General features: G+C 36.0%; 1 protein-coding gene across 1 annotated transcript in view; it reads left to right on the top strand.

Annotated features, from left to right (window-relative positions):
- fam131ab (family with sequence similarity 131 member Ab) overlaps positions 1-14,131 on the top strand; it is a 31,518-nt gene that overhangs the window by 453 nt on the left and 16,934 nt on the right. The window contains exon 2 of the mRNA XM_048161482.1: positions 12,159-12,292. Within this exon, the coding sequence (XP_048017439.1) occupies positions 12,159-12,292 (134 nt within the window). The remainder of the gene's footprint in view (positions 1-12,158; positions 12,293-14,131) is intronic.

Below are 14,131 nucleotides of genomic sequence, written 5' to 3'. Positions count from 1 at the left end.
TGTGTTGGAATTGACAGTTTAGTCTGTTTTAAGGAGAACAAGTATGTCTGTGTTTGAAGAACTGCAGTTTGTTTCTGTGTTTTTTGGGGAGAAAGGTGTAGTTTATGTTGCAATCATCAGTTTAGTCTGGGTTTGAAGAACAACAGTTTGCATCTGTGAGAAAAGCTGGTTTAGTTTGTATGTGTCTGAAAGAACAACAGTTTTGTTCTGGACAACAGCTTAGTCTGTATGTGTTTGGGAGATTTCAGGCATATTAGTCTGTGTATGTGTGGAGAACAGCAGTTTTTAGTGTGTTTTGTGCTTGAAGAACAGTAGTAGAGTTCATATGTGTGTGGAGAAGGTGTTTGGATTTGAGAGAAACGGTAGTCTGTATGTGTTTGAAGAACAGCAGTTTTGTTTCTATGTATCTGCACATGTGTTGCAAACATTAATTAAGTCTGTCTGTGTTTGAAAAACCGCAGTTCAGTCTCTATACATGTGGCAAACAACCGTTTAGTCTTTGCATTTGTGAGAAAAGCTGGTTTTGTTCATGTGTGTGTGGGAGAAGAACAACAGTTTAGTCTGTTTTTGTTCTGAGAAGAGCTTGTTAAGTCTGTATATTTGTGATGAACAAGTTTTTCGTGTTTGTGATTAAAGAAATGCAGCACTTAAAAAATGATGGCCATTGATGGTTCTATTTAGAATCTTTAACATCCATGGAACCTTTAAATTCCACAAAAGGTTCTCAAGATTTTTAAAATGTTGAACTGATCACTGAAAGGTTCTCTGGGGAACCAAAAACGGCATTGCATTTGTTGCATTGTTTTTAGTCTTTGCATGTGGCAGAAATCCAGGTTTAGTCCGTGTGTGTTTGGGAGAACAGCGACTGACCGGTTTTCCTTCATCCTCCAGCAGCGCAGGACTTGAGTTGAGAAACTAGTGCAGACAGGATGTTTGTGAGAAAGGCAGGAGGAGAGAGAGATGGAGGGAAGGCTACGCGAGCGCTTCTTAGCATTTAAATCAGTTCATGCTTTACATTTTGCCACGTAATAACCTGGAGCATGGGCTGCGTCGCCTCCAGAACACCAGTAGGTGAGAATCGCACCCTCCGTTTTCCTCCGAGCATGAAAAGCAGGCGTGAACGGCTCGCATCAGAGCGCGTTTCTGAAACCTGAGCTCGACTGCAGCCCACACACACTTCTGATGGAGAGCGAGAGAGATGTGCACAAACTGCAGGCTTTTTTCTGCCCTCGAGTGCTTGCGAGTGCATGGATGCGGCGTGTACGAGCTGATCGCAGTGTTTGGATGATCAGGCCGGGTTACGGAGGGTTTGCACGCTTCTGCATGCATCTGCATTAAACCTGCATCAGTGCTCGTTCATCACATGGTGGATTCTCGGGTCAGGTTACATTAGAGAAGCTTGTGCTTCATTGTACGTGCGGCAGGAGTGAGGCAGTCATGCTGCATGTACAGTACGCAGTAAACCAGCAGCGTTTTGCCCTTGTGCCCTGTCTTTGTTTACAGCGTGTCGACGACAATTACAGCCGTTTCATCCGTCAGCTACAGCTCTTATATGTCCTGGAGGTTGATTTGTAATAAAAATAACAGGCTTCAGGTTTTTATTTAATTTTTGAAGGTCGCATTAAAAGTGCATTGGAAACTTTTTACAATCCATTTCTATATTTTTCTTACTTTTCGAATGATTAGGCAATATGTAGCTATAGATTTTACCTTTTGACCCAGATTAAGGCAGTTTTCAAACATAAAAAATTCCATCTTAAAAAATGCATTATTAAACTTTTGGAGCTATGAGTGTGAATAAACCATTTCAGGATTTCAGTGTCTATTTTTTTATATATCAAAAAATGTCATTGCAATTAAGCACTATTTAAAATTCAGTGACATGACGTTACTGAAAAAAGTTTGACGGAATATAAATCTATATTTGAATATGAATACATGCAACTAGTGCTTGTTCGTTTAATTCTGTCAATCATGATTAATGTCCAGGTCTTTCCCCACATTCCCTACAAGAACTGAGCATGGAAAAAAACTAAATCCAATGCCTTTCCACTCTGGGGAGTCCCGAACAAATGACCTCAGATTTATTTTCACCACGCAAATCGTTTTTTAATCTTGTGTTGTAATTATTAATGACATATCAGGATACCGGGGCCATTCAAAACCTGCACGCGCCATTACCTCTGTAGCGTGAGAGTTGTCCCGTTAATTGCTGATAAACGTGCCGGTTAAGGTTCGGCATCCTCGCTGTGACAGGAGAGATAACTGATCATGTTACCTGTGAAGAATTATACTACACTTACAGTAAATGTTCTTTATTGGCATTTTTGGTTCCATCCATTCCACAAAAAGCTCTTAATAATGGAAAAACGTTCTTTAGATTGTATAAGAATAGGAGGTTACACTTTATTTTAGTGCTGTAGTTACTCAAATAAGTACTGAGTACTGTTAATTAACTACATGTACTTACTATAGAGTTACAGTTAGGGTTAGGGTTTGGTTTAGTGTTATTTACTTGTAATTATGCATAATTCACTGTTATTACTATAGTAAGTACATGTAGTAACGTGTAACTACGGCACTGTAAAATAAAGTGTACCGAATAGGAGTCTCATGTCTCATTGCATTCTCATGTTTTATTCCAAAATGTTTGAAATTTTATTGTATTTAAATGCTCTATGAAATTTGATGACATTTAGTCAAGTTCGCTTGAATGAATTAGCATGTTGCTAGCATGTTTTAGTACATTGCTAGCATGATTTAACATGTTGTTAGCATGAATTAAGTGGATTGTTAGCATGATTTAGCATATTGCTAGCATGATTTAGCATGTTGCTAGCTTGTTTTAACATTGCTAGCATGAAGTAGTACATTGTTAGCATGATTCAGCATGTTGCTAGCATGTTTGAGTACAATAGGTGCGTCACAATTCGCATACTTATGCACTATTCTATAACGTTTTTTAAGTACAAATAGTGCGAGTTGTGACATGTTCACACAGAAAATTCCAAAGAGAAAAAGTGCACTTTAAATACCCGGATGATGCACTAAATTAACGGAAAAAACGAAGTGTGAAATGTTGGACACTTCATGCACTCAACTGTCACAGCTTTAATTACGTTGTGGAGGGGGAGGGGGGATCAGATGCTGTTGTTTAATAAGTATATAATGTATAAGTGCGTAATTTGGGACGCAACTATTGTTAGCATGAATTATCATGTTATAAACGCGTTTTAACACATTGGTAACATGAAATATCATGTTGCTAGCATGTTTTAACACATTACTAGCATGAATTAACACGTTACTAACACGTTTGACTAGGGGTGTAACGGCACACAAAACTCACGGTACCTCGGTTTTGAAGTCACGGTTCGGTACGGTTTTCGGTACAGCAGGTGGGGAGAAAACTAAACATAAAATTGCTTTTTTTTAATTAAACTGGTTTACTGAACAAATTGTGTTTTTGTCTTTAAATATATTAAATTAAATTATACTAAAAGTTTCTTAAGGATACAAAAATGATCTCTGCTAATGCTATAAACTCTGTAGGGAGCCCTTACTTGAACATTATGCTACTATAATATAAAAGGTTAACAACTGAGCCCAAACTATTAGCCTAAATTCAATTGCTTTTTGTTTTTAGATTAAATAATCAACACTCAAATAACAAATTGTATGCAAACATGTTAGCTGCACCTATAAGGCAGTTTTTGCATTAACTTCTAAATGTTTTTACTCCAATTCGTTGTTAAAATATAATCATTTCTACACAGTGGTTGTCATTTTCACAACAGATTCATTTAAACATACATTAAATAGCCTAATCAGGACATCACTAAAAGGTTAAGTAAAATATAATGATTATATAGGCTAATACAGTGCATATATTAAGCGAAAAAGTTAATTTCTCTAGCGAACTAACAAACTTTGGACTTTGAATTGAAGCAATTACACGAGATATGACTGTTTCAGTAAGTTGTACTGTATCTTTCAACATACCTTCAGATGTTCATTCATGTTTATTCTGTAGCTAGTATTAAAGAGGAAGAGATGATCGCGTTCACTCGCGCTGCCGGTGCCTGTACAGTGATCTGTCACGGCGCATCAAAGCTCGTCAAAACGGCATTTTCTGTTTAAATTTTGGGATTTTGTGGACAGAATTTGAAGGATGACACTTCGTTTCTTATCGAAAGTAACAAAACGCAGAGCTTATTGCGATTATTGGTGGTTAGGCTACAACGTTGCAATGTAATGCTTTGGTACACACGTGCACCGAACCGACAGCCCTGTACCAAAACGGTTCGGTACGAATAAGTGTACCGTTACACACCTACATTTAACACATTGCTAACACAAATTAGCACATTGCTAGCATGATTTAGCATAATTCTAGCACATTTAGCACACTGTTAGCATGAATTAGCATGTTAGCAAGTTTGAATATTGTTACTATGAAATACTGTTGCTAGCATGTTTTAGCATATTGATAACATAAATTAGCATGTTTTTAGCATGTTTTAACACATTGCTAGCATGATTTAGCATGTTGCTAGCATGTTTTAAAATATTTTTACCATGATTTGGCATACTGCTAGCATGTTCTAGCAAATTGTTAACATGAATTAGTATGTTAGCAAGTTTTACCACTGCTACCATGAAATACTAGCTGCGTCCAAAATCGCGTATTGTTGAGCAGGTACTACATTCAATTCAATTCACATTTATTTGTAAAGCGCTTTTCATGATACATATTGTTTCAAAGCAGCTTAACAGAGAATGCATGTCAACATTACAATTTAAAGAATGCAATAATTTAGGCAATTTAAATTACAATCACTGTTAGCACTGTTACATTTGAATTTAGATTTAAATTTATTTCACGACCATTGAAAAAAAACGTTCCATATATACGTTCCATATTATTCGCACATACTACATCTGCTATGTTGTTACTGTCACATGACCTACCAGCGTCAGTTACACCCTTCAACTCCATTCACAAATCCTCACCCATGGCCTCATGGGATAGTAAAGTGTCCATCATATGCTCACTTCAGATTCTTACCGGAAGTAGTAAGTCATCTGTGTACTTTTGCCTACTGTTTTTCGAATACTATGAATTTGGACATACTACTCTTTTCGCATACTATATAGTAGAGAAGTATTCGATTTCGGATGCAGCGACTATGTTGCTAGCATGTTTAACACATTGCTAGCATGATTTAGCATGTTGCTAGCATGTTTTAACACATTGCTAGCATGATTTAGCATGTTGCTAGCATGTTTTAACACATTGCAAGCATGATTTAGCATGTTGCTAGCATGTTTTAACATATTGTAACCATGATTTAGCATACTGCTAGCATGTTCTAGCACATTGTTGCCATGAATTAGTATGTTAGCAAGTTTTACCATTGCTACCATGAAATACTAGCTGCGTCCAAAATCGCGTATTGTTGAGCAGGTACTACATTTAAATTTAAATTTACTTCACGAATGCATGTAGTATGAATGAATACGGACATACTACATCCACTGTGTTGTTACTGTCACATGACCTACCAGCGTCAGTTACATTGTACATCGTATGCGCACATCAGAATCTCGCCGGAAGTAGTAAGTCATCTGGGTACTTTCGCCTACTGTTTTTCGAATACTATGAATTCGGACATACTACTCTTTTTGCATACTGTTTTTCGCATACTATATAGTAGAGAAGTATTCGATTTCGGATGCAGCGACTATGTTGCTAGCATGTTTAACACATTGCTAGCATGATTTAGAATGTTGCTAGCATGTTTTAACACATTTCAAGCATGATTTAGCATGTTTTAACATATTGTAACCATGATTTAGCATACTGCTAGCATGTTCTAGCACATTGTTGCCATGAATTAGTATGTTAGCAAGTTTTAGCATTGCTACCATGAAATACTAGCTGTGTCCAAAATCACGTATTGTTGAGCAGGTACGACATTTAAATTTACTTCACGAATGCATGTAGTATGAATAAATTCGGGCATACTACATCCACTATGTTGTTACTGTCACATGACCTACCAGCGTCAGTTACATTGTACATCGTATGCGCACTTCAGAATCTCACCGGAAGTAGAAAGACATCTGGGTACTTTCGCCTACTGTTTTTCGAATACTATGAATTCGGACATACTACTCTTTTTGCATACTGTTTTTCGCATACTATATAGTAGAGAAGTATTCGATTTCGGATGCAGCGACTATGTTGCTAGCATGTTTAACACATTGCTAGCATGATTTAGCATGTTGCTAGCATGTTTTAACACATTGCAAGCATGATGTAGCATGTTTCTAGCATGTTTTAACATTGTTACCATGATTTAGCATACTGGTAGCATGTTCTAGCACACTGTTGCCATGAATTAGTATGTTAGCAAGTTTTAGCATTGCTACCATGAAATACTAGCTGTGTCCAAAATCGTGTATTGTTGAGCAGGTACGACATTTAAATTTAAATTTACTTCACGAATGCATGTAGTATGAATGAATTCGGACATACTACGTCCTGCTGTATTGTTACTGTCACATGACCTACCAGCGTCAGTTACATTGTACATCGTATGCGCACATCAGAATCTCGCCGGAAGTAGTAAGTCATCCGGGTACATACTACTGTTTTCGCATACTGTTTTTCGCATAATATATAGTAGAAAAGTATTCGATTTTGGATGCAGCGACTATGTTGCTAGCATGTTTAACACATTGCTAGCATGATTTAGCATGTTGCTAGCATGTCTAGCTAGTTTCTAGGCTTTGTTAGTAATAGATAGTTGGTGAATGAAACTTAAATACTCTATTAGAGTTATTATATAAAAGTTTTGACCCCCTCAATGAAAGTTTATGGGATTTTTCATAGTTTTGATCATCCATTTAGTGAAAACCGTAAGTCTGATCAGTTATAAAAGATATAGCAACCCGAGTCAGACCGCTCTGAAGCTCTTGGAGGAGATACTGACTAAATCTAGTCTCAGAAGAAAAAGCAGCGTTTACTATGTTGGTTTTGTCAAGTTTGATGTAAACTTCATCAAATATGAGACAAATTCAAATTCTGCAAAATCACTTAGATTCAGATATAAAGCAGTTTTGTCTCAAAAATGAATTGCAGGAATAATGACTTTCAAAGAGGCTTGCTTTGCCTTCCAAAAAAGTGTCAAAAGTAGCAGCGGAGTGAGATTACATCAGCTTTGACCTGAGATCGGCCACGCATTATAAGTTCTGCTGTCATTCCGGAGAGGACAAGGACGGAAGACTCGTTTCGGTACGGTTATCAGGACAAGGACGGAGAGTACGCTCATTAAAGCGCTTCACTGTGAAATGTATATATCGAGACTGAGTGAGGTCATCTCTTTCGCCCCAGATGGCTCGGCCGCCGGTGGCCTGGAATCTGTCCGCGGCCTGGTGTGGGGCGGCGACCAGATGGATTTGATACGGTTTGCTAGAGAGGATCGTGTGTTCGAGGACCAGGGATTTGGAGAATGTTTAGCACTGAAATGCTCTGAATACTGTACACACGAAGGCTGGAGCTTTATTTTTCAGCCCCCAGTCTGGCTCTCATCAGGTGGTGCTTCTGTTTGATTTGTTTGTGGGTCACTCCGCTAGAACTAAGCGTCTGTAAAATCGTGTCCGTGAGTCAGCGAAGCACCCTATCGATTTCATGCAGAGACGCTAAAGTTGGAGTCCTGCTGGTGTTTTTGTAGATAATATTGGCCTCTCTGTTTTCAGCAACAGGTCTGGCAATCAATCTGCCATTAGTTTATCCAGAGAGAGTAACATCTCACGAAAATATCTCTAGGTTAAGTTTCACTTCAAGATCAAGACAAAATAAGAAATTATATATAATTTGCATAATGAAATGTCAGACCAGAGGCCATTTTTTGAATGGATGTCAATGGAGGAGAGGCTTCACTACGTAATCCCATAAACTGCTTTTGAGGGAAAACGGCTTATTTAATGAATCAACAGCCTATTGGCTGATCTTCAACATGTTTGCTCTTAAACACTAGTTTTGGATTGATCTATTTTATAGTTTATACTGGGGAAAAAATGCAGTTTAATAACGTCACGGACAATTGCGCAACAGGTATGATTCAGTTTACGGCATTTATTTCTATGGTATCCGCAAACAGTGATTGACTGTCACACAACTCTAAGCGAAATTCAATGACGCCAAGGCTGTAATGTGATTGGTTATCAAGGGACACGTGATCCAAGTTGCCCGATATTCCCTCGTATCTCCCAATAATACGACCATATACACATTTTATTAGGTACATCTATTCAACTGCCCATTAACACAAATATCTAATCAGCCAATCACATGGCAGCAACTCAATGCATTTAGGCATGAGCATCAGAATGGGGAAGAAAGTTGATTTAAGTGACTTTGATTTGGATTTCAGAAACTGCTGATCTACTGGGATTTTCACACACAACCTTCTCTAGGGTTTACAGAAAATGGTCCGAAAAAGAGATCCAGTGAGTGGCATTCTGTGGGTGAAAAAAGAAAAAGCCAAAACATTTCGATTGCCCCCTGGTGGCTGGCTGCAGTATAGGTCATAAACCACGCCCTCTCCATGTAATCGAATGTGACACGAGCCAAACTACAAAATTCAATTACACTTCAAATTATTTTTTTCTGAAGATGGTTTGTGTCATTTTAGGTAGTTCTTATTACTCTGAAGTGTGTTCAAGTGTTAGTTTTTCCATTAAGTTTGGATTTAGTTAGTTATCTGATGCTATAAAACGGGAAGTTTCGAGTCGGAAGTTTGAGCTCCACCTCAGGATCACTACTGCACAGACTTGGGCTCTGAACTACGCAACCACCAAGGACCGTTTTTGGGATATTTTGGATTCGTTTGTTTACAGTGGAAGGAAGTGGAGACATGTTGTCCATCTTTCTTCACAGTCTATTGTTCAAGCTGATAGAAAGGCAACAGTAACTCAAATAACCACTCGTCCATCCTTGAAGCAGATGATCTACAGCAGCAGAAGACACACCATTGACACTCCTGTCAGCTGAGGACAACAAACTGAGGCTATAATTCACACAGGTTCACCAAAACTGAACCATAGAAGATTGGAAAAACGTTGTCTGGTCTGATGAGTCTCGATTTCTGCTGCGACTTTCAAATGTTAGAGTCAGAATTTGGTGTAAACATCATGAAAGCATGGATCAATCCAGCCTTGTATCAACAAGTTAGGCTGCTGGTGGTGTAATGGTGTGAGGGAGATTTTTCTTGGCACACTTTGGGCCTCTCAGTACCAGTTGAGGTTTGTTTAAATGCCACAGCCTTCCTGAGTATTATTGCTGACCATGTCCATCCCTTTATGACCACAGTGGACCATCTTCTGATGGATACATCAAGCAGAATGTCACAAAGCTCAAATCATCTCAAACTGACCATGACAATGAGTTCACTAAACTCAAACGGTCTCCACAGTCACCAGATCTCAATCCAGTAGAGCAGCTTTGGGATGTGCTGGAACGGCAAAAGGATGTAGAATAAAGTGGCCGGTGAGTGTCTGACCTGGATGTGTTCTTGGCATATTTCATGAGGTTCGGCCATTAAGTTAAATGGTGTTATTGAGAGAAACTAACACCACTGCTGGAGTCCAGGCTGACTGACGGACCACCACGGTCGCTGACATCCGTCACTGTTATTGTCTGCATGTATTGGGTTTTATTGAAACTCATTAGGGAAGAGGTTTGAAACCAGGTGAAACCCAACCTGATTCAAGGCCGGGGTGTTAACGGGACCGTAGGGGACATGGATCAGCAGTGCAGGAGAGCGAGCAAAACCTCAGGGCTTTAACCTCTGACCTTTCCCATTTATCTCTATCGGTCAAATGTGTGTAATGTATCAAAGGATCCTCTGGAGTGCATATGTCTGGTTCATATTTCACCCTGAAATCAAAAGAAAGAACTGAGAAATTATATGTTGCAATAAGGAATTACATTTGTTTGCATTGTGACATTATTTTCGTGACAATTAAGGATATTTAATATCTAAATTATCATTATTATAATGTGTCTGGATATTTTACTTGTAAATTTTGTCATTTTAATTATTGTCCAGGCTGATATTTATAGTGTTTTTATACTCTGCATAATTTTTACACACATTTTTTTTTTTTTTGCCATTACTGTAATGCGAATAGTTTTTTGTTGTTGTTTGTGATTGGTAATGTAAATTGGTGAGGGCAGTGGTTCATTTTCATATTATATTGATAAATGATAAATATAGATTTTAAATATTGTTACAGTGCTTAATGGTCCTACATTTACTCTTATTTTCTTTATGCAAAATGTAATTTCTTTTATTTTTGGGGGATGATTTTGTGATGAAATATGGCCTGTTCAGACACTATAACAACAATATCATTCCAGCGACATGTTTCTTCTGTAGTCAACATGCGCTCTGGCTTGTGTAAGTGTTAATGATTTGGGCCGTGTAAATATTCCCACACATGCACACAGGAAATGATGTCATCTTGCTCCATTAAGCCTCACCTAAGGGAGTGTAGCGTTTGACATTTGATGTGAGGCCGCCTGCGGTGTTGATCCGTTCGGATCCGCGTGTCTGTGACGTGTGAGTCAGTCGATCAGGGACAGAGATGCTCGAACTGGTGCGTGGAATTAAAAGATAAAAATCTGTCATGTATGAATGGTAGTCTTTCTTAAACGTCACTAACCTGACGAAATTTATTCCTGTAAAACTCTTGTTGCATCACGCAAATCCAGCCAGTCAGTTTAGAGTTTCCCAGATGAAGAAGGTGCATGTTTGTGTGCATCAGTGGCAAATACTAAAGCAAAAGTTTGTGTTTGGCCATATAGGTTGTAAATGATCTTGCATCTTGATTGCATGTTCATGCATGAGTGCATTAGAGAGAGAAACACGTCTGCTGCTCTGCTATGGTAACCAATCAAATGAAGTGATCAGGAAGGGTCACTGAAACTATCTATCATGCCTGACATTTTTCTTTTAAATGAACATTTTTATGTTTTTAATTTTATCAGTGACATTTTTGAAAATAAGTAACAACCTTTTTATTGCCATTAAAGTGATATTACTGAACCTAAACATAGAAGCCTGATAAAAATGCTCATTAATTAATTTATATTTATTTTATTATATCTATCTATATTTAAATGTATAATTTATTATATGTAAATACTACTATTATTATTATTATTATTACTATTCTTTTTGTTATTGTTGTTATTATTAAATTTCAATTAATATAAAATAATCAATATAATAATATTATTTATTTATATAATATCCCAATATCTATCAGATATTTTAGATAGCTATATATGTAGATGTATATATAAATCCACACACATACATGTATATATTTAAGAAATATTTACGTGTGTGTGTGTGTGTACACAATGTAAATATAAATATTATTTTATTTTAATATTATTAATATTTATATATTTAAGAAATATTTACGTGTGTGTGTGTATACACACAATGTAAATATATTATTTTATTATTTTAATATTATTAATATTTAAGAAATATTTGTACGTGTGTGTGTGTATATATATATTTATTTATATATAATTTATATTATATATAAATATTATATATTTTTGTTAAATATATACATGTATGTGTATTTATATATATACATAATAATTATACACAGTATATATTTGCGATTAATCACAATTAATCGTTTGACACTATATATATATATATATATATATATATATATATATATATATATATATATATATATATATATATATTAATTCATATTAATAATATTAAATAGCACAATAATAATATCAATTAATGCAAATATAATTAATATTATTATTTATTTATATAATATCCCAGTATTAATAAGATATTTTAGGTAGCTATCTGTAGTTTTATATATAACTATAATATTATGATATGTAAATAATAATAATTGTAATATTTATTGTGTAATTGTGTTTTTATTTGTATAATATTAATATAATTGAATTGCTTTTATAATATGATGTATATAAGGCCCCAGCAGCAGTCAGATATTGATGGTTTGGTTGCCATGGCAGTGTGTGTTGGGTCGTTGGGTCAGTAGCGAGTGGCTCAGCATCCTCTCCTGCTTCCCCACAGTGGCGGGCGACAGGTTGCGTGTGGACTGGAGCCCGAGGAGTTCCTACTCCGACCTCGCACTGCTGGGCAACACACGGACCAGTTTGGCGCGCGGCCTGGGCACGGCATTTGGGTACTCGGACCGTTACCTCAAGGTGCCAAAGTTCCTCTCAATCTGTTCCATATCCATTTATATTTCACAGCGTCCGGAAACGGCACTCGCCCTTTTTCCTTCCTCTGTTATTCGCCCACCGTCGAGCGTCGGAGGGTTAGAAAGTGAAAAGTGGGCCACAGATTCTGCTTCTGCCATCTCGCTCCAAGGCCTGCCGTTCACGAGCTATTTCTGTCATCATTATATGGTTAGCGGTCGCGCTGCACCCTACATTCACATAACGTCTTCCAAACGCCCTCACTTGTGGCTGCGCGCGCGTCATGAGAGCAGCGCGAGGACGCGAAATGCTGCTGTCAGATCTGAGCTGATTAAGACTCGAAACGAGTTTCTGAGCGATTCAGCGTTCGGAGCAGCAAATTGTTTTCTCAGCTTTTCTCGGATTGATAATGACCTAATTAACCGGGGCCAATTGCGCTGCACTCGGTTCCTCGCTCTGACTTTCATTAAATGTTCACTAGTTAGTCGTCTAATCATTCACGAGTCATTCTGAGTAATTAGCAATTAATTCTTAATGTGGTTTTTTAAACCGAATTCACAGCGTCGCTGCACTAATGTGTTTTGTCTTTAAACAGTCCCGCTACAGTGGATACATCTACAGGACGTCTTTAGGGTTTCAGCATGTAAAAACACTGCTTTTTCTGTTTATACCAGTATGTATACGTTTATAGTTATTTTATATTTAAGTTTATATATAATACTACATTTCTGTAATTAAAAGTATAAAAAACAATTTATTTAAAATATTAATACATATAATATCACATTTTTTAGTTAGGAAATGGTTATTTTATATAGTATATAAATATAAAATAAGTATCAATGTATCTAATTATATATATATATATATATATATATATATATATATATATATATATATATATATATAAATTATATGTTATGTCTATACATTTTGTGTAGAATAGAATAGATGAAGATAGAATAGAATAAGATAAAATACAATAGAATAGAATACAATAGAATAGAATACAATAGAATATACAAAAATAGAATAGAATTGATGCAGATTGAATGGAATAGATGATAGAGTAGAATAGATGATAGAATAGAATTGATGAAGATAGAATACACAAAGATAGAATAGAATAGATGAAGATAGGATAAAATATAATTGATTTAGATAGAATAGAATACAATAGAATATACACAGATATAATAGAATAGATGAAGATAGAATAGAATTGATGAAGATAGAATACACAAAGATAAAATAGATTCGAAGATAGGATAAAATACAATTTATGAAGATAGAATAGAATACAATATAATATACGTACGTAGAATAGATGAGGAGAATTGAATTGATGAATACACAAAGTTAGAATAGAATAGATGAAGATAGGATAAAATATAATTGATTTAGATAGAATAGAATACAATAGAATATACATAGATATAATGGATTGGAATTTTGAATTCTAAGAAGATTGAATAGAATAGATGAAGATAGAGTAGAATAGATGAAGATAGAATAGAATTGATGAAGATAGAATACCAAAGATAGAATAGAATTGACGAAGATAGGATAAAATAAAATAGATGAAGATATAATAGAATACAATAGAATACACAAAGATAGAATAGAATTGATGAAGATAGAATAGAATACAATAGAATATACGTAGATGGAATAGATGAGAATAGAACTGATGAAGATAGAATAGAATAGATAAAGTTAGGATAAAATATAATTAGATTTAGATAGAATAGAATACAATAGAATATACATAGATAGAATAGATGAAGATAGAATAGAATTGATGAAGATTGAATAGACTAAGATAGAATAGAATTGACGAAGATA

Source organism: Megalobrama amblycephala, linkage group LG16 (assembly GCF_018812025.1).
Source record: "Megalobrama amblycephala isolate DHTTF-2021 linkage group LG16, ASM1881202v1, whole genome shotgun sequence".
Taxonomy (NCBI): domain Eukaryota; kingdom Metazoa; phylum Chordata; class Actinopteri; order Cypriniformes; family Xenocyprididae; genus Megalobrama; species Megalobrama amblycephala.
Note: the sequence above shows the minus strand (reverse complement) of the source record. Positions and strands in the feature narration are given on the sequence as shown.